We start from the raw sequence: 27,476 nt of genomic DNA, 5'->3' as shown, positions 1-27,476 counted from the left end.
CAATGACAGTTTGCCTAAACATTAATCTGCAAAAAGCCTTTCTGCCTTCCACTCACAAAGAAGATTTTATCCAGAGAAAGAGACAGAATGACGACACTTTAATTTTGACACATAGCTAGCAGACTATCTTGCCACACTGCTACTGCAACTGTGGAAGATGATGGTTCCCATTCTTTTAAATGGAAGCTCAATGGTATTTATAAGTGAAAAACTCATGTTGAGGGTAGAATATTAAACAAGCAACTACCTTCAAAAGCAAATTATGAATGCATTCATATTGACATTGAAAATCTCGGCTGAAGACATTGCAGAAGAAAGAGTTGTGCGTGTGCTGCTGAAAAAAAAAAAGAATAAAGAAACAGGCATGGGAGTTCCAGCATATACTTATTTTTTTACCTCAGAGAACACGCTAAAGCGTGTGTAGTAAAATGAACATCATCTCGAAGAACAGGTACACAAGGAAAGCTGCACTCTCAATAGCCATGCAGCTTGAGGAAAGCCTCGTTCTTGTGCTTGGTGCCAAAACCAATGAGATGCATTTTTTAATCACTGTCACCGCCAGTCCAGATAGCAGTGTATTACCTAGAGGATAACAGTCATTGGGAAAGCAAGAGGCATAGAAGACGTCACAAGTGTGGCAAGACAGCAAAGTTTGAAGCTTTAGTAATCCCTCGTTATAATGAAATCGGTTAACTCGAAATATCGCTTTGTTCGAAATTTCTTCTGGTCCCGACCCAAACGCATGCATTTTAAGCCGCATTACTCAAAGCGCACGAAGAGCATGGCCTGCTTAGAGTGAACTGGCGCATGGAGCTATCGCCGCTGCTTGGCGGCAACCCTTTTGTGCATGCAGTGTCAAATTAATACCTCCAACAAATTAGTCTTATGCAGGCATGTAACAGACTATAGGCCACAAAACTACCAAACCCACGATCGATGCCCTGCCTAGTAGCACGTACGAAGCGAGTGCCGAGCAGAGTGAACGGAATTGCCGTCAAATTCCATGGTGCAGCATGCCCGAACCGTTAATCTCGGTCGCAATCGCATCGCTGGTGTCCCCCCGTGACAGAATCCAGATGAAAATAAAGTCTTCCTGACGCTCTGCGATGCCAGAAAACTGCGGTCTCTTGGGTGCCGGAAAGTGGCCAAAAGACCGCAGGTGGACTTGCATCGTAGCATTCTATGGGGTGCGCTTGATGAGCAAAGTTTTACCGTTCTAAAGAGCACTTTTGGCGCTGAAGCGTGTGAAAAAGTACAAACGAAGCGTCCCTCCGATTACGGGCTCATTCACACTTATGAGTTGCGAGTCGCACAGGTTGTCAAAAAGCGACAGTCCCAAAAGGTACCTCGCTTCTCGATTCTCCAGCAGCATTGAGACTGCGAGTTGCAAACCAAATCAGACGAAACTCTCGAAAGTGCACCAACAACGTCATTCCCGTGAGTTTTCGCTTCAAACGAGACGGCAACCCGCAGGTCGCGCTTGCAAGTGTGACCAACGGTGTTGCCAAGCTGCTGCCTGGTTGCATGCCCTTTGCCATGTTCGACGCGAGGAGCTACGTTAGCAAACCGGGAAGAAGACTTCGGGGAAGCCGGTCTAGAAATTTGCTCGCTGCTTGCCATAATCGACCTGCATTGCAATAAAACACCGCTCCTAACCTCGTTGCACTTTTGACAGTGCAAATCGACCGATAACTTTCCGAAAACATGAAAAATCTGATCGTCGCCAGCGGCGAGTCAGGCTGTCAACATGGCAGGTCAACGCAACCATGGTGCTTCCCCAGCGATTTTCTAGAGCCAGTCATGCTTGATTCGCGCCATCTGACTAAACAAACAGTCAAAATGCATGGTAGGGTCGTTGAATTTTGTTCCTAGACATTTGTCAACGGCGCGGATGCGACGCTGCACGAACATCGACACTCGGACCGTAGAATTAACACAGTGTCATCGACAATAGAAAAACTCTCACTTTGCAAATTTCACGGCTGCACACCCCGGGAAAAAATTTCCCAGTAATCATGCAAAGCTCCTACTGCAAAACCATTCAGTTTTCACGATCACGCTGCGTACCCAAAATGAGCAGCTAATCGTTTTTTGAGCACAACAAACACAACCTCAGACTCGAGTTTTGCGGCGCTTTCCAGTGTGATACTCTTATAGTCTCCTGTGAGCTCACCCAATAAAAGTGGCCACTGCCTTCGAGATAGCCCCATAAATGTGGCCACTGCCTTCGCGATTCGAAATACCCTGAAGGTTGAATGCATGGGCGGTGACCACGGCCTCGTGCAATGCTTGCTCAGATTAGAGCAAAGGTTGCACGCGCACGGTAAGAACTTGAAACAGCCAAAGCTCACTGCCTTTTTTGAACATGAATAATGTTTTACTTCACTGAATACATTGTATTTTGATTTCCTCGTAGTTGCGGCGCAATTAAAGCTTGACTGCTTTAGCTTTCCTTGGGTGGTCACTTATATCGGATTACCGCTTAAAATGAATTTTTTCCGCTGTTCCGCTGACTTCGTTATAACGAGGGATTACTGTAGTAGTCAGCTGCCCAAACAGGCAGTAAGGAGTGTGCACTACAACTTCTAGGGAAACAGCACTAATAGCAAACAGAAAATATTAAAATGCTTATTCATTAACCTTCCAGTGCGGAAGTGCCCTCGAAATAGATGGCTGTATTTAGGAGTGCCACAAGCCCATCTAGGACATGGCCTCGACCCGACTGCCTAACAATAACCCCATCACCATCAGAGCGCAGCAACACTTAAAGAGGCGCCACAGTGAGACGTAGAGGGCAAAGCGTATCCACTTACAACAAACTTGTCATAGAGCTGGTACGTTAGCAGTGGGTTCGGTAGTTCACGAAAGTACATCTTGAGCAGGGAAGCAACACAATGTATGTCTTGGCGTATCTCCTCCTCGTTCAGGTCTGGCACTCGATCTTCATCAAAGGTTACTCTGGAATTGAAAAAAAAAAAAACACCCATGTGAACAGGCTAAAAACAGATGCAGCACACACCCCTTCCATTATCCTCAATTTATAACCAAACAATTCTAGAGAAAACATGTTGCCATGGGCCAAATTACAGCTCCAATGTTTCCTGTTCGAACACAGTACACCTTCTTGTTAACGATGTTCATTCATATGTACCCAAGAGCATGGATTTTAGACGTGAACATTCAAAGTGCATTGGTGGCCGACTCTGCTTAGGCAGTAGTTGCACTGCACACCAACTTCTTCAGCCTGTGTTGCTTTAACGCACTGTGCTAAAAGGTAAACAAGACTAAAGAAATGGGTAAAAAAAAAATTACAGATAAAGCAAGAGCAGGAAATGAAATGCCAGAGAAGGAACAGAAGGATAGTGATTTGAAGGCAAGCTGGATGGATGGTTAGTCATGCAGCAATTAAATTGAAACCCACAACATCGGGAAAGAGAATGCCCCTTTTTGTGCCTGCACACTCATAAACACTAGATTTGTGGCCGCATATAAGTTGGTACGGTACAAAATGCAAGAATGGGGTAGTACAGTAACAGCCAATAGTAAAGCTGAACAAGGAACATAAGAACACGGGAAGAGGCACTACATTGCAGCCCAGCAGATATGCTTGCAAGACTGATATCAATGTTGAGGTACATGCACAGCGCTTATATTCAAATAAATTTGGCGGCTAAACACAACTTCATTAAAGAAAGTTTGGCACAAACCTCAGCATGAAACAAGTTCAGATTTACAGATTACCTTTTCAAAATGTGACCTATATAGAGATTCTACTATAATAGCACTTTTTTTATGACAGATTTAGCATAAAGTCTAAGCACCCGAAGCAACTCGCCCTACACTTTCCTAAGGTATCGACAATGATGATTTTATAATAAGCAAGTAGACTGGCTGCATCTGAGTTTGCTTACAAGAAATCAAACCATTTAAAGCATGATTAGCAGCTCCAGGTGAAAGCCAAACAGCTGAGGTCACGCAAGAAAATAAAAAGTTGCTATGGCCCACCTCAGCTTCTGGATGTTGGATGTCACGCCCGACAATCTATAAATGCCGTCCACGATCCCGAACTGTTCAATGAATTTGGCACAACTTGTGAGCACCAAGGGCACTGTAATAAAGGAAAAAGCAGATTTAAATAGAACACTAGGTAGGACAACAATATGAGATTGAAAATGTAAACAATTTAGCACAAACACCAAATCCTGAAAAATTTCAAAATGAAGGCTTCAGCGCACTCTACTAACATCAAAACTCAACAAAATTTACAGCAAATAAGGGAGGAAGCTATCTGGCTAGTGCCATTTTCCAGGAGTAAATGGATTGTGTTAATAAAGTTACACCTGTCGATAGAATATATTAAAGCTAAAAAGGGCCATTTCACTTTCACCTATATTTATGCAAACATACATGATAATGATGGTATGAGAACAATAGCATGGTAACGAAAGACTAAATCTGTAGTTGGAAATGAGAATCAGGTGGTTTATATCAACCGCAGATTGGGCCAAAATACGTACAAAGGCAACATACTATCAGCGTCGAATAAGAGGCGAACAAAATAACCACAACGCAAATGGAAGAAAACAAAAATATAATTACTGGAGAATAAACAAAGGCAGTGACCATTATTAACAGTTCCATACAGCAGTCTTCGAGGCAATGAAAGTAAATTCAGTTGGGCCAGTAGTATTCAGTTTCACTCAGAATAAAACCTTCTCATTTCGGTGTTCCTGTATCAATTGTCCTCACTTTTAATTTGACGCTGACAGTACATAAAAAATGTGCAAACCCGTATTTTAATGCAAAAAGCACCTGTGCACTGTGCAATATTAGTCTATATTGCTGGCTCTTCCTTTCCTGGCTGGCTCTTCCATCTTTAACTCCCTCCTTCATCTCTTTTCCACATGTCCAGGTTTAGGTGCCTGCCAAGAGGCGAGATGTTTAGGGTACTACTTTCCTTTCCTTAAAATTCAACTCACTAAAAATTTATTGGTACTAAGCTAAAATGCACGCACTTCTTTGTCTGGAAGCTTGAGCTTCACCCAAACTCGGCAGCCGCAAATTGTTTTTAGGTGTTCTACAGTGTTTTGCGTGTCGTACCACACTACTACAGTTTTGCATGTCCTGCCACACAGTGCCCCAAGAAGAAAAGATGAATGTTTTGACAGCATCAATCAATGCTTTGTTGCCTGGTCACTGAACTTAGGTTTACTGACATCAATGTTGACTTGTTACATGCTCGAATACCTACTGTAGTACTGCTCTACTTGAAACACACTGAATTAGCACTACATCTAACCTACCCTGCACATCATCAAAACGACATTTAAACGAACACCCACCGGTCCAGCCGAAGAATCCAATATGCTGCTACAGTGCTGTTTCATTCACCTTTCAAGCACAGTGCTTTGCAAGAGACTTGGTAGTGAACTTTTACACGCACGACAGATGTACCCCAATATAGTATATTTCTGGTTTTTGGGAACACTTCACTTAGAGCAAGCCAGTACCAGAAATAATGTAAGCACTGCACGTGCATCTGTCATTTTAAACGAAGAGTGTTAAGAGAGAAACAAATCTTCAAAAGCGAACTAATCAGTAAATGATTTATGGAATTTACATTAGCGTCTACTGTTAGTCCAGGCCTACAGCACTCACCCATGACACCTCATAGAGGTGCTGGGCTCCCTACCAACCACCTTTGCCAAATGCCATAGGAGGTGGTGACAATCGTGAAATGGCAGTGAATGAACTTGAAAGAAATGCTGGTAAGACAAACTTCAACCCAGAACAAAACAAATGAAAAACTTGGCAGGAGCACAAGCAACAAACTAGCAGCTACCAAATCACTGTGGCCTGCATTGTACAAATAATGCAAGATTGAGAATACCTAAGCACTGATAAGTGGAACGCTGCAAATCTGTGTAGAGTGAAGCAGCTAAGAAACCTGTGTCAGTGCACCTAGTAGCCAGAGGCAACCAGGACAACATTCTCGTAAATAGAGTGATAGAAATAGACTCACCATCCCTGCCCGTGTTGGTAAGGTGCTCGCCAAGATCGCAGCCAAAAACCCGCTCCCTCAAGATCCCACTTTGCTTGAGTTTCCTCCGCGAGGGCCGCGACAGCAGGAATGACCGGAAAAAGGCAATAAGCTTGCCGTGCTTCCGCAACACTAAAATTTGTTGGGGGTAAAAAAAAAGTCACAAAATAGGTTGCTGTGCTCTTCAACTTACTCCAAGTTGGGAAAGAGAATACTGAAGTGGTATAAAGCTTTTAAGGGTCACCTCCTTAGTGAGTGCCCTTCTTGTTCTCTACCACCTGATGCAAGAATCAACTAAGCTACAGTCATGCTTGCTACAGCGTGCTGCAATCACGATGCTCGATGAAGCTTTCAGGTACCTAGCTCATTTCAAATGAGCCCCGTACAATTGCACAGTAAGACAGCTGCACAAAACGGTCAAACAATTAAAAACTGTCAAAGCTAACTTGACAATTTTGCAAAGTGGGAAATGTACGGGAACACTTAACTTCATGGCAACAGATCTAAAAAACAGCTGCCTAAAATGTCCTAGCGCGCAGCATTAAAGCATCTCCTATTGCAGCATGAGATTACATGATTTCAATTACCATGACAGCATTAAGTTAGCACCACTGAACACAACAGTGAGAAAGCTTTGCAAACACAGCCAAGTGCCCATTAGTGCAGAATAATTTTGCATACTGCTTACACCGATAAGATGTTAATTGGATGCAAACAGTTAGTGTTGCAGCATGAATGCTGCCTATGAAGTTCAGTCAATTTTTCTCTGTGGAAAACATGGAGACATTAGGACACCAACAAACTAAACCAAGTGAACAGAAAAGTGCTTGTCACCTGGCTTTGTGGGAATCTTCAGGTTGTGAGGAATTTTGTCACCGATCACTTGCACACATTCACTTGGAAAGAAGCCAACCTGTAAAAAAAAAGAAAGAAAAAGTGCCCCTTCTCTGATCATGTCTCACTTTGGACCATACAGAGGCATCTTTCAGGTTTGACAATAAGCAGCTACAGTGCGATTTTTTAGGCTGAAATGCTTACATGCAATGCTCAGTTATTGAGATGCAATTTTGTGAGGCTTTAGATTTTGTCAACAAACCACCTGTAGCGATTCTTAGTGATGATATATATGGCAACCTTCTAATCTTAATTCAATGTTGAGAAAATTACAATAAACAAAGTACCATGAGCAAGGCTACTTTGGGTCAGCACATATTCAAGACATGTCAAAGTTGTAGCTGAGAAATGCAACACATAAGCATATGGTATGAAGTTGATCCATGTTTGTTTTTGCGTCTTCTGACTTTCACATTTCCGCGTTGAACAAAGAGCAGAGATGTGAGGTGTCCTAATGTTGGCAGCACCATAATTTGAAACGATTTCTTAAGACTGTGCTAAAAGCCCAATGACTAATGGAGCATTCCAATCAGCAATCAGGAATATCGCTTTGGATCTACAAAAGAGCATGAAATCCGACACGGTGTCAAGAAATTCAAATCAACAATTAGAACTCAAGATGCATTTCAGGCTGTGCTGTGCCGGGCAAGGCAAGCCAATCTGTTCTGAAGTGAGTTGCCCCTGATTCACAGCTGGAACAGAGGATCGAATCTAAATTTTCCACTGAAACGTGCATTTTGGTTTGCAGAGCAAGAAAATGTGTTTCAGATCGTTGACTAAAATATGCCATAATCCAATGATAAGCCCTGATAAAACTGAGGCAATTACTAAGTGCACTAAATTAGCTGGTGTATATCACCACTGATGATATAGCAGACAACCAAAAGGAAGTGCCAAGGCAAATACTAGAGTCTATTCAGGTAATGATGTTCAATGCTGAAAGCTCTATCACAGATATATGAGGAGGAAAAACATGACTGCTCACTAGTAAAACCATTCTATTATAATCAACCAAGTGAATGACCCACCTCAAATCCTCGTTTACCACGCCACCACATTGATTCGTCAGCAGGGGGCATGTCAATCACTGACACCATGTCCCCTACCTGCAGCAGAAGAGTACCACATAGGCATCAACAAGAATGTTGCAACCACATAGAGGAAAAGCACTCAAAATGCTTATTTCAAAGCACCAAACGATATCAGTTGTAGTGGCAAGCACATATTGAGCACCTTGGAATGCATGCTATCAACAACCTGTGTTACCAGTACCTAAAGTAGCCTTTGGATGCAAACAGTATTAAGGCAACTGATTTTTCCACAAATACAGTATTGTGCATCTTTATCGTGAAGACTTCAAAACATTTTCTCGTCTCAACCGCTTACTCGTTTGAAGTAAAACTGAGCATAGAGCTTTCGTATTGCGGTAACTTTTGTCTAGTAGCAAGCTTTATGCCGATACTTAGTTGATTCAGCCGCGAATGATGAAACTCTGTAATTGTCTGTGCAGAGATTGACGAACTGAAAGCCGCCAGCGCTGGATTGCCACGGAGGGCGGCAGTGGCGCCACCAAAGGACTTGCGCAGCTTGTAATGCTAACCGCGGCGCCCTTCGCGTCGTGACACTTTCCTATGCAAACAACAGATGGCGCCACTAACGCCCTTCGGTGAAAACCCAGAGTTGGCGGCTTCTGGCTCATCGATTTCAAGGCAGATGATTACGGGTTTGCATCATGCGCAGCTGAACCAGCTAAGTACCGCTGACAAACTTATTACCAGACAGAAGGTACCTCAATGCCCCACGGTCTGCGCAGTTTCAGCGTAAACGACTCAGCTGTTGAGGTGAGAAAATTTTTTAAAGTTTTCACGATAAAGATGCACAATACTGTATAATTCCCTGCTCTTACCCTTACCTGCAATTAATGACAGTTCATTTGCATAAATTTTCATCAGAAGAAGTGAGAAGCAGAACTATCACTTCAGTGTGAAACCTGCTCCTGTCGTGTGTGTATACTGCCAAAAACTCGTCACTGCGTACTCAGGCATTTAATTAATGATGTGGTATTCACTGTGCATTATCCCTCTTGAGTTTACCCCTTTGTAGTGAATATCAATTCCACACATATCCTCCTGGTCAGTACACAAGGAAACTAGCTATTACTTTCAGACTGGGAAAAGCTAAGGAATGTTCAGTAAAAGGATGCATCACAACAGAACTGAGCAGAGGATGAGCAAGATGTCTCTTTTGCCAAAGGCTGAAATTTGCTACCAGGTTTGAGAAAAAAAAAAAAGTCCTTTCATGGAACCACATCAGACAGCGATAAGCCATGAATTCGAAGCCAAAGTGGCTGATGAATGTGCATTAGGTCTCAACCTTTTCATCAAATATGTCCCACACCAGTCGCTAGAATTGGTGAGCGTTGAAGCACTAACATCTGCATGTTTTGCTTTGCATAAATTGGCAGAGTTCCATCATCCTGGGCCATGGTGCGCAATTTACTTTCGCAAGCTTGCACACATACCCCTGTACACAAATGGGTCGCGCATTTCGTGCACGTCGCTCGCGCACTCAGCACAAAAAAAATCGCGATGCTTCGGCAAAGATCTCACGGCACGGTTTAGAAAAGGCACCGAAAGCAGCCCCTGCGGCCTGCGCCACGCAATCAAAAAGCACGCGAGCGAAAAGCAAGCGCCAGCGTCGTTGACAAGTTCGGGCCCGTCCCGCGTGGTTGACAAGTTCGGGCCCGTCCCGCGTGGTTGCCGCAGCCAGCGGTCGATTAGTGCCGCGTGTGGTCGCGCACCTTCGGAACGCACGCGCGCCGACGACGGCTAGGTGTGTTCGACCCCTGTTCCGTCGAGACGCGGTACCGAAACGTTTTTTTTTTGTTTTCAAGCGCGCGCGCGCGCGCGCCTCGACGCAGAACAGGATGCGGAGCCACGCTCTCGCGGCCGGTAACAATAATCCCTTGTTTGCGCCTCACGTTTTCTTCCGCGCCGGGTCCGCTTCTCGAGGCCGGGCGGCGAGTCGAAACGACAACTCGATTCCGTGAGCTTCGCAGGAGGGCGCGGGTCCGAAAGGCTCGGCGCCGAAGCGGAGCCGCAGCGGCGTACGCCGAGAAAGCCTTGACCCAGATCGCGGTCGGGCGACGTCCAGCACGAACCGATGAATGGCACCACGCCGCCCGCGCTCGCAAGACAATGCCCGTCGTCGACGTCGTCGCGGTGGCAGCAGCCTGCCCCAGGCGCGGTCACCACTACCACCACCATTTGCGCGCTACACATACGCCCAGTCAACGATCGCGCGCATTGTCTTGACAGCCCGCGGAGAAGGCAAGGGACCGACACAATGGACCGCATCATTTCGCCGCCTTTTCCGACGTACGGGCCGAGACTTCTGCCGTTTCTTTCTTGCGGGGCTCAGCCCGGCGCGAGGGTGTTGGAGACCAAGCGTTGCCTTTGTGGAAGGAGCCGACCCGCCTCGAGAGGGGCACGCGAGTAGAACGGAATTCGGGGACGAGCGCGCTGAGTGTACAGACACCCTCGCGAGGGTTGCATGGCTCAAGGGGACTGACTCACGAACGGCCGTGGGCGAGGTGCAGACAGCGAGGCAAATCTGGGATCAGGACCGTTGGCAGAGCTACGGACAGCCACAGCTGGGACGCATATCCCTGAGGCTAGCGCAAGGCACTAGCCGGTGAGAGGGGCTTTCTGCCGCGCAGTCTGGCAGCGTTACTTGCGTCAACTTCGAGCGAGGCAGTTTTCGAACGGCGGTCACGGGAGCGCGTTTTAGCGGATCCCTCTATTTTTTTTTTCTTTTCCACTTTGGCGCTACAGCACTAACACTCGCGGTTCGTCGAAAACGATCCCTGTCCTGCTTCTCACGGCCATGGCCCCCGTCGCCTACAGCACTCATCTGACACATGGCCGCGACGCTTCCAGCACGAACCCAGCAGAGAGCGAGAGCGCTATCTTAAGTGGCTCGCACTGCGGTCGGGCCATCGACGACGACGCGACCCACGCTTTCGCGAGGCGACGACTTGTGACCCTGAAAGGACGGGACACTATACACACTATGTGTAGCCCAAGTCGCGGGACGATACAACACAGGGTTTGAAAACACCAGCGAAGTAGACACGATGGTGTTGGAGGAGAGCGAAAAACAAAAAAAAAACGGGCCGAGTGCAGCCGCCGCCCAGCTCTAATAGTTCGTCTAAATGGCGCCGCCCGAAGCGAAGGGAAGCCGGCCTCTTCATGCGACGTGGTGATAGGCACAGCGCCCTCGCGGAAAGCGCGGCCGCCAAACACCGTGCCTCCGAGAACTCGGAATCGCGGTTCAGCTGCTCAGCGCCGGCCGACGACTGCGACGCGAATCGCCCACGCCCAGTCGGAAATTGCCCCCTGCCGGATAATTGCATAATGCGCGGCGGCAGAAAGCGAGTGTGGCGCGCCGGAGGCCACGTCGCGCACATGGCAGCGAGAAAGCATGACAAGAACAGGCCTCGTCAAAAAGGCAGCGACGTGCTCGGTTGAGTCAGACCCGAAACACTCGCAAAAGGTAACAGGCGCGGGTCGCCGTCTGGGACACGTCCTCGGGGCGCAACCCGTTTCCCAAAGAGCGGCCAGGACTCGGTTTAGCGTTGGCTCGCCTAGACTTCCACGGTAATGGATGCGCGGATAACACTGGGATACCGGCGTGTACCGAGGCCAAATCGACAGTAACAGCCGAAGATTACGGCAGGCGAAGAAGTAGCGTGGGCAGCAGCTTTCGTCATAAAAGGCGCGGTGGTGTCGACTCTTCTTCGAAACCACGGTGAAAACACTAAAGGCCGCTGGGTTATCCACGTCCTGACGGGTATGCCTGCACAGGCGACAGTGTGCCACCCATCGCGCAGGTTGACTTAGCGGCAACTGTTTGATTGCTGTTTAGCAGGGTACCTTCTTTCGCTCTGCGTAAGTGAACGGTGAAAATTCCAGCGGGGAATTCGTTCGCGACCTACAAATATTGCAATAAGCCTTGCATGATGATCAGCAAAACACCGCGCTTCGCAGCCGTCATCATCACGATCAGCCTGACTATGCCCACTGCAGGACAACGGCCTCTCCCAAATCTCTCCAATTAACGCTGTCCCATGCCAGCCGAGGCTACCTTTTCCCCGCAAACTTCCTAATCTCATCCGTCACCTAACTTTCTGCCATTTCCTCTGCTACGCTTGCCCTCAATTGAAATCCAGTCAGTTACCCTCAACGACCGTCGGCAGTACGCGAATCAAACGTAGTCCCAAGGGAGAACGTAACTGGCTCGAGCTCAAGTACTTATCGTCGGAAACGACGTCCGCATATAGATGTTCAATGAATGACGTCACCGCGGGCGCGGGACGACAAACTTGCGAATAGGAATTCTTTGCATCCTTCGCTCCTGCGTGAGCGTGGTTTCAGTCTAACTCGAGTCTCGTAATTTCTCAAACAACCGACGTCGGGGTGCCAGCTGGCCATTATGAATTGGAATTTGTCGCGCGACAGTCCCACACAATGTGACCCTTAATATTAGCGTTCGCGGCCAGAACAAGGACGTCAGGCCGGCAAAGCGACATCGGCTTCCGGCACCTAAGCCCGAACACATACTAGCAGCTTTTGGAAAGTCACTTAACAGCTTAATGGAGCGCGAGCGAGCAATACGGCTTCGTGCTCTTCCGCCCACAAGTTGCACTTGCCCTCTCGCGCAAGTTGTTCCAGCTGGGTGGCGCGCCACTCGTAGCCGAACAGACCCTATAACCGGGCACTCGATTGAAGCCGTAAAGCTTTTGGTACGCACGCGCTGCGCGGTTGTGACGCAAGATCTGCTGCCGCTCGCTCGCAGCAGACGTCGCCATGTGGTGCGCGCGCCGCTGGTGCCGATAAGAAGGCAGGGACGATTCGGTGCGAACATGTGCATGCGTGCGACACGCCAGACACTCCGGGGCCGAAAACACGGTGGACGAAACACGAGACAGCTCAAGCGAGTGCGCATCCGCTGAAGGCCGCTTCTCTGTCATCCCGCGCAGCAACAGCAGCCCAAAAAGAACGCACCGAACCGCGCAATGGAGAGAAAACACTGCGCGCGAATGATGACGGTGACGATACCTGGAAGGAGATCTCGTCGGGCGCCTGTGCCGCGTAGCTGCGCGTCACGTAGGCGGCGGCCACGGCGGGCGTGTTGATGGCCGACTCGTCGGTCACCAGCAGCCGGTGGCCCCGGTTGTCGAGCTCGAGCCAGTTGAGCACCGAGCCGCAGCTCACAAGGTTGCCTACCAGGCACGAGAAGCGGCACAGGTAGTCGGACAGCAGCTCCCGCACAACCGCCTGCGTGCATACACCCAGAGGGAGAACGAGGTTAAAACAGCACAGCAAAGGGATCGGCATCACGTCCAAACTGAGGTTATTCACACCGAACAAAAATTTTCACACTGCAATACTTTGACGCGGCGATAAGCGAAAAGACAAAACGTCAGCGATGGTGAGGCAATGATACCATGGCAGCCGTCTGGCGGAGTCCAAAGTCCCCGACAGGCTAAATCCGCGTTAATACGGCACAAGCACGTCCCATCGCCGCTTGGGCCCGGCGTCCCGCGGGCAAATACGCACTCTGTTCCATTTCGGGCAAGGCGCCCCGGCGGGTGGAGCGCGGTTAGCCCAGCCGGGCCCGCCGCGAGGCACGCGCGTATTTATACACGCAACACACGCGGGGGGAAGATAGGATGCGAAAAAGGCAAATCCACGGAGTGCTGCTCCGAGCTCAATTCTGTATGCATCCCGGGTTCCGCCGTTTCTCGCCACGAGTGGACCACGCATACGAGCCAATAATCAGCAGGACGGCAAATTTATATGCTAATGGCACGCGCACTTATGTGCCCCCCTCCCGTGTATCTTCTATGCAGAGGCGACAAGAACAGATACCATGCGCTGCCGACGGCACCTAGCTGTATGCGCATAGAGCCTGAAGCAATTAGAAACTTGCATGCAGCTACGGGCAAACCCGAGTCTGGCCTGACGCTAATTCTGCGAGAAATAGAGTTGTGATCGCAGCACCGCCTTCCAGACGGTTTTCCTTGCAGCTACGAGCAATACAGAAGGAAACAATGAGCACCAAATTTACCTCTGCATCCAACTTGCAAAGACATCAAGGAACTCACGCGTCCAGCATTACTTAAAGAATAAAAAGAAGGTATGGCTTCTCGCCCATACTTGGGGAGTTACTGTTCACATTGCGCTAATATAATGTGACCCCTTTCATATTGCACATATATAATGCGCGCTAAGCTACCGTGTCTCTATATAAGCGGACGAGGGGTGCCGTGCTGAGGAAACTAGGCTAAATTTTGAAGTAAAGCAGAAATTTGGGCGAGTTGGTACCAGTTCATTTTGCACACAGTGCAACAAAGACAGCAAGAAAAACGAAGGTAAAAACGAACAAGCGCTGACTATCACCTGGGTTTACTGGAGAAAGAACACAAATATACAGACATTGAAAACAATAATCATTGGACAGACTAAAGGTGCATCAATAACCGCTTAATGTACCATGACAGAGCGACAGAGTATATACGCCGCTATTTCACGGGAGACGCAAAGAGGGTGCACAGCACGGCTATAGTGGCCATGTTTACGGACAAACGCAAGGAGCCCTCGCAAGCATCGAGCAAGAAGCGACGACGCGGCGGGTCTTGTAGACAGGGCCCAACGAGGCGTACACGAAGCAGCCAAAAATAAAGTATAGTTTACATACATCCAAATGTTTAGGAAAAGAAAGCAGCAACAATTGTCGCACGCTTTGTGGACACCTGAAACCACGCAGTAAAGGAAAGGGTGTACAAGTCGGAGACAAATAGGCCCTGTGATGGATCGTTTCGGATTGCTCGGGGTACTTAAACGTGCACCGACACCGGACTGCACACGGGCGCCTTTTGCATTTCGCCTCCATCAAAACACGGCCGCCGCGGCCAATGCTCACGCGTAGCTATAGGTTCGTGGAAAAGGGTTGTGCAGCATTAGCGATAGAACGGTAACGGGTATAATAGCTTTTGCTTTTATTTCACGTTTCACACAGGAACACGGTGAGCTATGATCCGGAATAATTTCAACCACCTGGGGTACATTAGCGTCCACCGACATACACAGCATACGGGTGTTCTTGCATTTTGCCTCCATAGAAATGCGACCACCGTAGCCGGAATTCAACAGCCAAACACCGTCGCTACTGTGCTACAGAGACTGGAAGGTAGCGGGGCAGTAACAGCACGCTAACGCACTGCGGAGGGAACAGACAATGTCCTCCGTCCTTTGGTGAGGACCCGTCCGAAGCGCCCCCTACGGCCCACGGGGTACAGGAATGCCGAGATCAGAAAAGCGCGGCAGGGTGGGATTCGGGAAAAATCAATACTCGGTCGGATAGAAGCAGCAGCAGCAGCAGTATGCAAGCGCTGTCTGAATGGCTCGCATGCCTCGATCGCCATTACAAGCCTTCGCGTGCACGCCAGGGAATAAGCCAAGAAAACAAACCGAAAGAAGAACGACAGAGGGCCGGCAACCTCGAGGGCGAGCGATGTGTCGGCCACGTAAGATGCGGCGCGTATTAAGGGGCGTTATTTTCGCACCCCGCGCAAACACACGCCCCGGTGGGCTTGACGGATGGCCCGCGCCACGCGTGACGCTCGCACGTTTCAGTGCGTACACCTCGGATGGCGTCGCACAAATCAGAAACGCCCGCATACGCCGCTAGGAGCGCTTCTGCAGCGATTCCGCCAAGCATTCGCGTGAGCAGGGAAGGAAATGAGAGAGGCGGCAGATGAACGAAGACGCGGGGGGGGGGATGTGCATCGCGCCAAACATTTTGGCACGGAAAATCGCGCGCGTTCCGCGATATATATATATAGCGGAAAGAAGAGGCAATGAAGGAGGAAATTCGGCTATTTCGGTGCCACCCCCACCCGGCGGACTGACCGCCCGGGGATTGTTTCCACGACCGCGCTGTGTGAGACCGACAGAGGGAGGTTGTTGCCTCGCACTTCGTCTCTATTTCCCCATTATCAATCGTCGGAAAGCTTTAGCTACGTGACAACGAAAAAAAAAAACGATTATCACAGATTTGGACACGCCTCAGCATTGCCTACAAAAAAGAAACTAAACATCGAAACAAGAGAAAAAATGGAAGCAACAAGCAAATTGCTACGCCTAATCAGGCAGCTTTGTTTCCAGCCCTTTGGAAAGTGAATCTGAGATAAGGCAATCAGAAACGTTCGTTATCTCCAAAACTTTCGCCTACAGACTTTTCCCGTCTACGACGCGGGCAGAAGGAAAAAAAAAGGAAAACGAAAGATGAAAGAGACTGCAATAAGAATGGAATAAAGATAATGAAAGAGACGAACCCAGGCCGTCCCCATCTTTCCAGCGTCGCGGAAATCTCGGGCGCATCACTTGTGACCCGCAAATACGCGCAGAAGAGACAGAAAGCCCTGTCCCTCCGGCCGCCCGCTAGATCGCCCCGAGAAAAAGAAACATTCGCGGAAACACGCGCTCGTCGAAGCAGCGTCGCGATGGCTCGGCGCGACCCCGGTCGGGAAAGGAAAAACCGATACGCGTCCACGAACAAGAAGAAGCGAGCGGCCCGACTCGCGGAAGTTGAGCCGTCCGCGCGTCGCCGACCACAGACGGATTGAATCCTCGAGGCCACGAGCACGCGGCGACCGACTACGCATACGTGGACCCCCGCGGCGGCAACCAACCAACCACCACGCATGAAAGAAGCACCAACAAGGCAGCCCGCGAGTAATGACCGGCGCGCATTTAGGCACGCAGAGCGGCGGAGGTGTACTACGCGATTCTATACTGAGGCGGCCATAAAACCGTTGCGCAGCGTGAAGATATATCCTCCCACGGGCGCAATTCTATATTCTCCGCTACACCAGCGCGAGGACGGAGCGCGCCTATAAATAGCCCCGCCCCGGCAATCTCATGCACGGGACTAATGTGGAGGAGGCCGGTGCGTGCGACTGCTGCGACTCAGATATGTACACCACGTACTATACACGGTGCGAGGAGGACGTCGTTCAACGTCTCCGACGGATGAGAGCCAGTGGAGGGCGTCCGAACATCACCGCCTCCAGCGCGACGGAGGAAAATCACAAAAGAGGGAGAAATCTAGCAGCCACAGGGCCGAAGCAGCCGTTGGTCGAAGACAAAGTAAACAATCCGCCGCCGCACACGTGACTGGCGCTGATGTCGAGCGGAGTTACGAAGCTCTGGGGAAAAAAAATAAAGGTGAATTGGTGATCACGGGTGATTTGATTCAATAAGAGACCGGACAATTTTCGATACAAGGAACGGTGCTCCCGCCATTTAATTGGTTTATATTTCACTGCCTTACCAGCACGAGCCGCATTCCCTCAAGACGGCGGCGTGCGAAGACTCGGCGCCACCCACGCCGCCCCCAGCCATAGGCGCCTCAGAAAACTGGCCCACGGCCTAAAAGAAGAGCAGGAAAGCGCGCCCGCCGGCTATTAGCCTCCCCTGAGGCAACAGCGTGCACGCGGCTCGCCCAAGAGATGGACCCGCCACGCAGAGCGAGCAGGGAGCGGCCGAAGGCATCCGTGTTCCGCGCACGGTGCGCGAGAAAGAATTAACAAAGGAAGATAGAAAGAAGATCTAGGTAGAAGAAAAGAAACGAGAAGTTCTGAACTGAAGAAATGCGCTGTAACACCTCGTCATCCCCACTGGACACCTCAACCGCTCCGAGAGGAAAGGGTTTAAGCGAAAAGAAAGAAAAAGAAAGAAAAGTCGGTCTAGCCTGTATCCCTCCTGTGAGTAACAAAAAAAAAAAAAATGGCGCGCAAGAAAACAAACGAGGCGCACACTGGGCGCACGCGTAACGGCCGATTCGCTATGCCCAGTTGCACGCCGCGTATGCGCGCTTGTTAGAGCGCGGCCGGATGGTATTATATCAACGTCGCCGAGAGAGGAAGCGCGCATGCGTTGCACGGGCAAGGCAGCTCAGCACGGTGCCAGTAGGGTAACCGAGTGGCGGCTGGCACGGAGCGGAACGCACAGAGCGCGAGCGCCATATTTCCATCACGTTCAGAGCTGATAACGGAAGCGTCGATTTATGGGACAGTTCTGCGTTTATGACTACAGCTTTACGGCCGCTCGAACCCATCACCCCCCACCACCCACTACTTCTAAGATCTGCAACGGTGGTGGTCTATAGCCAAAACGAGGCACACCTCGGAGCACCTTGAGAAGAATAAGCTGGACGGTGCTTTGATGATACTCCCAAGGCGCAACGCGTGGAAGCGAACGAGCGGCCATTTAGTAGACGCCCCGCGAAGCACCGAGTTCGAACCGAGTGGGCCGCAAGGCACCCAGCACGCCGAGGCGGAGAGACGCGCGTGTCGCAGCATGGATGCACGCTGCATGCACACATAATAATAATAATAATAATAATAATAATAATAATAATAATAATAATAATAATAATAATAATAATAATAATAATAATAATAAAAATAATAATAATAATAATAATAGGTTTTGGGGGAAAGGAAATGGCGCAGTATCTGTCTCACATATCGTTGGACACCTGAACCGCGCCGTACGGGAAGGGATAAAGGAGGGAGTGAAAGCAGAAAGGAAGAAGAGGTGCCGTAGTGGAGGGCTCCGGAATAATTTCGACCACCTGGGGATCTTTAACGTGCACTGACATCGCACAGCACACGGGCGCCTTAGCGTTTTTCCTCCATAAAAGCGCAGCCGCCGCGGTCGGGTTCGAGCCCGGGAACTCCGGATCAGTAGTCGAGCGCCCTAACCACTGAGCCACCGCGGCGGGTATGCACACATCGCGACAATTCGCTAGCTGTCAAAGTCTGCGGCGAGCGCTGAAACGAAGGCGGTGCGCTTGATTAAGTCACGACGTCGCATTTCCCGCGTCCATTCCGCACTTTTCCTCACCCACGCCAGGGCAGACTTAAGAACTGTATCGCTCACTATACACAGTAGTCGATGCGCTGGTTCTTCCTTTCCACATTCCAATGCGGTGTGTTTTCGCGTCACTGTACACGGGTCCCACCTTGCCCTGGCCCTGTTTCCGGCTACCCTTCCGGCTATGCTTAGCCAGTGGTACCCGGAACGGTTCCTGGATAGACGCAAACTATGTCGGGGTAGGGCAGATCTCATACATATGGTGTGAACTTGTCCAAAAATCTAGGGTATAGTTGAAGAAACTAGAAATGACGACTTTTCGGAGACTCTACTCCTAAGCCAAAACTCTTGAGATACAACCAAGGTTAATCCGACTGGCCGAACACGCCGCCCGGGTCCAAGGACTCCAGGCCGCCGTCTAGGCGCATAGGCTAGGTCTATCCTGTATCTGTTGGAAAATAAAAGTGTTATTACCACCACCGCCACCGGGCCCTGTATGACCAAAAATTGATATGCCCCGTGAGTCATAGGTCCTACGCATCACATAAAGCTTATGGGGCCGACATCCCGTATGTCAAAAGCCCTATATAGGTTTATCATGCATCTATAAACATCATATGGAGGGACTATCTGGCACCCATATATAAATAGGTTTCTTTAGGGTAGCCTAGGGCGCCACACCACCGAAGCACACCGACGAGCCCGACGCGAGGCAGGAACGCGTTGCGTGCGTGCAGCTATGGTGGTGTTGGTACAGCACGCTCCATTATATCGCTCATGAGAGGAGGAGGCCGACACCCACGCACAAGAGCCAAAACAAGGCGGGGGCATCCGCGAAGCCGGCACGCACCGCGCGAGCTGGTGAACCGGGAAGGTCGGTCGGTCGGCGGCGAGGAAGGCCGCTCCGCCTGCCCGCCAACTCGTTCGGCGCGCACGGGGGGATAGAAGAATAAGAGGAGATTAATTCCCACCGGGCCAACGCGTCCGACGACTGCGGGCCGAGTTTTCGCCCTGACCTCAAAAGCGCAGCTGGAGGGCGCGCCTTGACCGACACGGCGCGGCCAGGAGAGCGCGGGGCGGGACCTCAACCAAATGTCCCGAGGATGCGCTTACGGAAAGGAAGGTGACATATTTCCCTCAACACCGAATGCAGTGCTCTTTGAGCGCCGTAAATAGCTGCGAAACTCCCCGCGGGATGTACGTTTCAAGATTCATCACTATGGTCAAGAGGAGGAGCTCGGTTCACTGTTCACGCCACATGCGGAAGTGAAATGGAACACTGCTCAGGGATCGAAACAAAGAAATCGTGCAAGCGTCGCCGATAGCTAATATTAGCTGCATATCTCGTTGGCGACGGAAGCATGACCACAGCGACGTGCCTATGCATGCATGGTTTCGATTAAGAGTTTAACTGGTAACTGGAACCACCAAATAACTGCGAGCACTGTGGACGACGTGACTGCGACAGCGGCTGACAACGACTGGAACACGTGTCAGACAGGACGGGAATGCGACAAGTATCGAACGCGTATGCACTGAGCGCGATGCAGAAAGTCGAGCGAACCGACGCCTCAACATGGTACTCAGAACTACCGCCAAGCAGTAAATACGTTCCATCGCACACAGGACCGCACAGAGAGAATGCAGCAAAAGGAGTAGTGGTGTCAAAACAGAGAGACTGGCAGGCACAGGACACTGTAAGGTTGGATAAAACCAGAAAGAAGCCCAGGGTGTAGTGGATGGAAACAGTCGGTGAAGTGAAGAGCCATTAACATCCCTCACGTGATGACAGACTGCAATAGCAGGCCACCAGCGAACACAGAGCGTGGCTGCCGGATGTCCACGGCCACAAACAACAGGGCTTCTCTGGATCTGCAGACAGGTACGAAGCAGGAGAAGGGCCGGACGCCAGTACACAGGACAAAGCAAGCACGGTCAGCAACACCCCCCATTATTACCTTTGCAGAGTTCACAGCATGCTGCTCAGCCACCATTTTTCACTGACACCCAGGAGAGAGTGACAATAAGAGGCGAGAGACGGCCACGAAGACGACTGCTCATCCGACAGGCACAACTCGCCGCGGAGATGATATTCGTGCAGGAAGCATCAAAGAACTGAAGCCCGCGCGTGCGCACGCGAGAAGACTTTGCAAATAGCTGGCGGAGCACGCCACCACTTCCGCGAGAGCGCGCCCGTCGTGGCAACGAGCATCCTCCGATAGCCATTGTGCGTGGAAGAAACAGACCGCTGCCCTGAACACACAAAGCTGCGACGATACCCGCCGCGGTGGCTCAGTGGCTAGGGCGCTCGACTACTGATCCGGAGTTCCCGGGATCGAACCCGACCGCGGCGGCTGAGTTTTTATGGAGGAAAAACGCTAAGGCGCCCGTGTGCTGTGCGATGTCAGTGGCACGTTAAAGATCCCCAGGTGGTCGAAATTATTCCGGAGCCCTCCACTACGGCACCTCCAATTCTTCCTTTCTTCTTTCAATCCCTCCTTTATCCCTTCCCTTACGGCGCGGTTCAGGTGTCCAACGATATATGAGACAGATACTGCGCCATTTCCTTTCCCCAAAAACCAATTATTAACGTTCGCGAAACAGTTTACCTAACCCACTCCCTCATGAGTACAGTTCACGGCGCTGCTCAGGTGTCCGACGATATGTGAGAGAGATACTGCGCCAAAACAGTCTCTGTTTCCCCTCTTCCTGAGTGATTAGCGTTACTAAGGTGGTGCCGTTTACAATAATAATCAAAATCTTATATAAGGGTGTCCGCCGTGGGCCCAACACTTGCCGATTACACGACAAACAAGCCACGCAATTTCTTTTCTTTTTCTCGACGTGGTCGTGAACGCAAGAAAGAAGAGCGGCCAATGCTGGCGGCCAACTCTGCTCTGCGCCGCAAAGAACGGCGCGATATTGCCATGATGGATGGATGGCCAGGACTCCAAGGAACTGAAGAAATAACTGACGCGACTCAGAGGTCATTCCCCACGACAGCAGCGACCCGGCAGAAGGTCCTCGTAAACGCCACAGCGGGTCGTGACCCGGGCCGTGGGCGCAGACGTAACCATTTACGTCCGGCCAGTTCTGCGTGCGGCAGCGAAATCATTCGAGCGCCACAGTCTGTGCGGAAATGACGACAGCAACCCCGTTTTTGTTCTCTCAGCACCGCTTCTCCACGTCTCTTTCGCCCGGCCGCAGCGGCCGAGGAAGGAGCATAACGAGCTTGGCCTATAAACGTCCAGCCGTGCGACTCGCCGCAGACAGCCTTCGCGATAATGCAACGTGAATGGGAAGGAAATAGTCCCGCGCATTTCGTAACCCCTCACAAGTACGAAATACAGAAAACACGCAGGAAAGACGGCGCTACTTTCAATTTCGCAAGCAGGCAAAGCGAACGAAGAGCACGAACTGGTTGGAGAACGACGCATTTCTCTTTGCACTTGTGACGAAAAAAAAAAGAAATACATTAAACTGGGCAAGGACAGAGCGATGCGGAAGCTTAATATCGCCCAGGAACTATCTGTACAATACTGAAATGTACTGAAATGCACATTTCCCTACATTTTTAGCTGTTAAAAGTTTAGCTGCACTGAAATGTACAGCTAATCCAGTCTAATTCATTGTAGAATACAGTCTAATTGAAGCATTCAAGGACGGTGAACTGCGGCTGCTTATGCGATCGCGCATAACGCATCATTCCATTTTCTCGCTGGCAAGGCCCATCTCATGACAAATTTAAGAACGCCCTTGCTTGGTAGGCCCTAGGGCCACGAGCATGCCGCAACAAAATGGTTCCGGACCCACCGTGCAGCATACACAGCCATTACATTAACGAAGGTAGGCACCTGCCATCCGGGCAAGACAGCGCGTTACCGAGCATTGCCCCATCAACAGCCACTATAACACAGCGCTCCAGGCACGAACGGATTGGCCAACGTTATACGCTCGTTACTATTACCAGCCCGGTATTCGGCCACGTCGGTTCCGGTCAAGTCATTAATCGGGCCCGCGGGTTAACGTGTCAGAATCGACCCCGACCGAGTACGCGCTCCCCGCAAGCCATACGCGCGCATACCCGTTGCGCCGATAATCAAGATTGAACGGGGCGCGTCCCGCAGCGCAATCCGCGTCATCGGGGAAGGCACCCTCCGAGCGAGCCTCGTGCACCGGCGGTATTACAGTGTACGAGTTCATTTTCCAAAACAAACTCGTTCCGCGAGTGGCGCCATGCGGCGGAGGAGGAGCCCCAAGTTTCCCACAATATGCTCGCTCGGCACGCGGAAGAGGCAGCTCGAGACTGCAGGCATCGCTCATCCGTACGAGTGCCTCGTTCGGGTATAGGTGTATACGCTAGGAAAACAAGCATGCGGACGGCCGGATAAAGACAGAACGCGAGCGAGCCGGAGCGCGGCCAGCGCATGCGTAGTACAGTCGCGCGGGTGAGTCATCGATCAGGCTATAGAGTTATACTTCCTGCATCCCCGTCGACACGGCCATATTTCAGACGGTTGTAGCGGTGCCTGCACCCAACTACAACGCCGACTACCCTTCAGGACACTTAGACGGCCTTGAACCGATATGCACGGAAACGTGTAATCGCCCTGGGCCGTAAGTAAAACTAATGCATGGGGGGATGATGAAACACCAACGTAAGATAGAGGAATAACCAGTGTTGAATAGCCACAAATCAACTAGTAATGTAGTGCGCCAACGGGGTAGTCATGACAAAAGTCACTCACCGCCGCTTGATGCGTGCGCACCCCCTCGCACTGCTCTCTCTATAAAAACAAAAAGAAAACAAAAGGAAACAAGAGAAAGACGGATCTTGGAGTTCGTGTAAGCAAGCATTTAGCCGAACAGCGACACTGCAGTTTTTCAGTCGATGTTAGGCCAACTTATAATGGACAATGCTGGCATCTGGCAATGCTCCAATAAAGTCCGTCTCCGAGTCTGGGCGGTAACAGATTAGTAAATGCGGCGACAGGTGCGCTCCGACAGAAACTGGACACATTTCCTTGCAACGCCCACAGTGTATGCCATAGGACAAAGAACCTGTTCGCTGGGACAACGCCACAGGGCACTGGCACCGGGCAGCAATGAGCTTCATAAACGCCTGCTTCGATGGCTCAGTGGCTTTGGCGTTCGGTTGCAGAGTCCAAGGACGCGGGATCGAATTCCGGCCGCATTTCAATGGAGGCGGAATGTAAAAGACGCTCGTGTGCTGCGCATTGCCAGCGCGTATTAAAGAGCCCCCACGTGATTCGAATTAACCCGGAAACATCCAGTATGGTGTCCCTCACAGCCCATGTATCGCTTCGGAACGCTAAACTCCATCCCATACTTTGGTCACACACACTCTCCGGGGAAACTTAGTTCATTCAACGTTCGCTGTGACTTCATACATTTACCAATATCTTGACAGAAATTAACTGTGACTATTTTGATAATGATTTCGCCCATGTTCTTCCATCCTCTCTTCTTTCCGCTGGCCCGGCCCTCGCACAGGCTTTTTTCGACGTAATTCCTATTCAGTTCTCGCACGTTCGGTGGCGTGCAGGCGGTCACACGAACTTCAGCAAAACTTGTTCGACAAGGACCTTCCATTTCTCTTCAGGACAAGCCCGCGCCTTTCGAAGCAGGAAAACAAAGTACCGCTACAACCACACAGACAACCCAGTTCTTCCGCGTACAGGTCCAGAGTCGCGTAGCCGCGTCAAGCCAGTCTTCCTCGGTAACAAGCCTTAAGATGCAGCACCGCGCCGCACTCCCACCCACCCACGAGCGAATGTGTGGCAGTGTGCGCACATCCTTCGGCCCAGAGAAGAAAAATGGCAGGATCAAAGCGCCATCTGGCCGATAACGACGCGTCGGGCGGCGTTTCACGCGACGTTGCGAGAACGGCCGCCGTGTATCATCCCGCGCGGCGCCGAACACCTGGACCGACGCCGGCGGCGCAGCGCAAACAGAGAGACAGATCCCGCCGCCCGTCCGAGCAGCCAACCCTGCCATTATACCGCACCTCGGGCCGCGCGTACGCTTCCGGGGTCACCCCCGATGCCGCCGCCGTGGCGCGCGAGGCGCGGCTGTTGGTTCAGCGGCGCCGAGCACGAGCACCCGGTCGCGCTCGCGGGAACAAAAGGCCATCGCAACACACGACGGTGGTGGGCAGCCATTCGCTGGCACGACATGCGGTGAGCGGGATGAGCTGTTTGCTCCCGATCGAAATTAAGGTCCCACTTGCAAGGAAGGAGGGACCTCATAGGCCTAGACATCCTCTTCTATAGACGGCCTCCCAAGACCAAAAAACAGCTAAACAGATTCGCCAGACAGACTCACACACGCACGTGCACCGGCTACGAAACATTTTAACCCGCCAAAGAAAAAGTACAACGCTACAAAAGCAAGCGTCAACCGGTCGGCTGCCGAATTCACAGGGCTACTGGCGCGCTTTAACGGCGCATGGTTAGATGGCAGCCGCGCCCTGCTCAATTATTCCCGCTGTCTTAAGAGATGCGGACCGCCCTATAGGCAATCAAGGGCCGCAGCTCGCAAGTGGCGACCAACTGTTTGAAGCGAATTCGGGAACCTTACTGGGGCGAGGCGAACTGCTCCCTAGCACTGCACGCTTGTACAGTGCATGCGGAAACGCTGCCTCTCATACGTTGTCATACCGCAAAACGTGCATTACCCTACGATGAACCGAAGCTGGCAGTGCACGAGAGACGAACCATGCACTCGCAATGCACAGCACAGTGAAGGCTGGAACGAGTTTCTTTTCTTTTTCCACGGAATAAACTTCACGGGCAGGACACGGCAGGGTGGATAGATAGGGTCGTCCCTAAGGGACTCTGCATGACAGCTTCAACGATCGGCATACACAGGCCGACTGAACCCGGCTTCCAGGCGAGACGCGTCAGTGCGCTCTTATCGCCCGCACGGCAAACATGGGGGAAGTCTGCGTCGACGCCCAAGATTTACGAGGAGGTCTCGGCATATCGAACACGGTCTTCAGCTGTCAGGGACACTGTCAGCGCACCTCGACCAATCTGGGAGCGTGCTGCGGGCGCGGCGAGTCATGAAATATTTGATGCTGCTATTTTACCACTCGATTTCGTAAGGACAAGGGAGCTACTTTTATATGTCAGTGCAATTGGCAGATTTGCTGTCTGCACCGCCAGGTCCTGGGCAGTCCTTTCTTACATTAGATTTTAGCCACCGCTTACAGTGAAGAAGTAGTGAATAAATTGACAGCTAATTACGATAGTCGGTAATGCGAAATTCGAGTGCAGCTACTCTTCAGGCGCCACCTGGTGGCGTGTTACGTCGATTACGCCGAACGACTACGACGCGGAAGCCAGGCGCATAAGGGCTGCGCTCTAAAACGGCCCAACTCGCCCAAGCTGCGAGAGCCCGATCATCGCAAGCTGGATGACCTGAACGAAACGACACAAGACGGAGTTACCACACGTCTTGCTTGAAAGCCGATCTCGGAATCTTTGAATGGCGTGCTGACGAAACAAAAAGAGAGGACAAAGAAAAAAGAGCTGCTGGAGATAGCTTCCGCTGTTTAACACGTAGATTTTAGGACTCCGAGCCTGCTGTTCGCCAGAGCGCGGAGAGGATTGAAGCCCTGTCCGTATAACGGCACCAGGCAGCGCCGCACAGATAATAAAATTTGCGCAGCTGCGTCGGCGCAGTGAGCTTCAGAAACGTTAACCGCAAACTCTCACAGTCACGACCACTGAGCAATGCGCCAAATGCGCGGCACAAACTCCCTCCGCCGCCACGCAGTCTTCGGGTCGCGCTTCAACCTCGCGCTCCTTCGCAAATTGAGCCGGCCGCAACAGCGCCGCTGTTTCGAAACAGCCCTGCACGACAGTGCCCCTGCAGGAGACTCGAAGCACGGCGACCAGACAAGGGGTCGCAGGGGAGCACGTGGACAGCAACGTGCCCCATCAGCCGGCGCCTTTCCAAACAGTAACCGAGAGGAAGTGGGGAGAGACTTCTACGGCCGCGGCCTGCACCCTCCCCCAGCGAGCCGCTCCGAAGGGTTGCGAACAATGCGGGCCACTGTCGGCCGAGCGCGGACGGAACAATAGGCGCGCCTTGACGCGCGGCTTCCGGCCGTCCCGGGCTGCGCTGCAGAGCCGCGGCATGGCCGCGGGCCAGACGTTCCGCTGCCGACTCGAGCGGCGCGCGCCGGCGCGTGCGGCGATGAGCCAAAGAGAAGAGAGAGAAAAAATGAAGGTGATCTGCAACGCGTAAGCACCGCTTTAGTTCTTTATGCGGCAGCGCTGAGAGAAGGGGGTTGGTGATCGTTAACTGACTCGACGGCGCTAAGCCGGCGCATTAGTGAGCAATACGCGCATCGAAGACCCCTGTCACACGAGCGGCATCAACCAGCGGACCTACCGCAGTCTACGCTACCTGGACGGCATCCTCCAGCATGTGACGGCGGCGAGTCCATGAGAGCGGAGGAGTGAGATTGTGCGCAAAAGTGAACGTTCCAGGCGTCTCCCTCCTCGACGAGGCCGTGAACTGACATCGCACAGCACACGGGCCTCTGTCCCCTACCCAGGAACATTAGG

The 27,476-nt window shown here is 51.2% G+C and overlaps 1 protein-coding gene across 5 annotated transcripts in view; it reads right to left on the bottom strand.

Annotated features, from left to right (window-relative positions):
- The window catches only part of CdGAPr (GTPase-activating protein CdGAPr), a 250,190-nt gene that overhangs the window by 18,554 nt on the left and 204,160 nt on the right, over positions 1-27,476 (bottom strand). For all 5 annotated transcript variants that reach the window (XM_077668884.1, XM_077668885.1, XM_077668886.1 and 2 more), the window contains 6 exons: positions 13,054-13,272; positions 7,963-8,040; positions 6,875-6,953; positions 6,023-6,172; positions 4,006-4,108; positions 2,814-2,958 (listed from right to left, as the gene is read on the bottom strand). In XM_077668884.1, coding sequence (XP_077525010.1) covers positions 2,814-2,958; positions 4,006-4,108; positions 6,023-6,172; positions 6,875-6,953; positions 7,963-8,040; positions 13,054-13,272 — 774 coding nt within the window. The remainder of the gene's footprint in view (positions 1-2,813; positions 2,959-4,005; positions 4,109-6,022; positions 6,173-6,874; positions 6,954-7,962; positions 8,041-13,053; positions 13,273-27,476) is intronic.

The sequence above is a fragment of the Amblyomma americanum genome, chromosome 6 (genome assembly GCF_052857255.1).
Source record: "Amblyomma americanum isolate KBUSLIRL-KWMA chromosome 6, ASM5285725v1, whole genome shotgun sequence".
Classification (NCBI taxonomy): domain Eukaryota; kingdom Metazoa; phylum Arthropoda; class Arachnida; order Ixodida; family Ixodidae; genus Amblyomma; species Amblyomma americanum.
The sequence above is the reverse complement of the archived record's forward strand: the minus strand, read 5'-3'. Positions and strand labels throughout refer to the sequence as shown.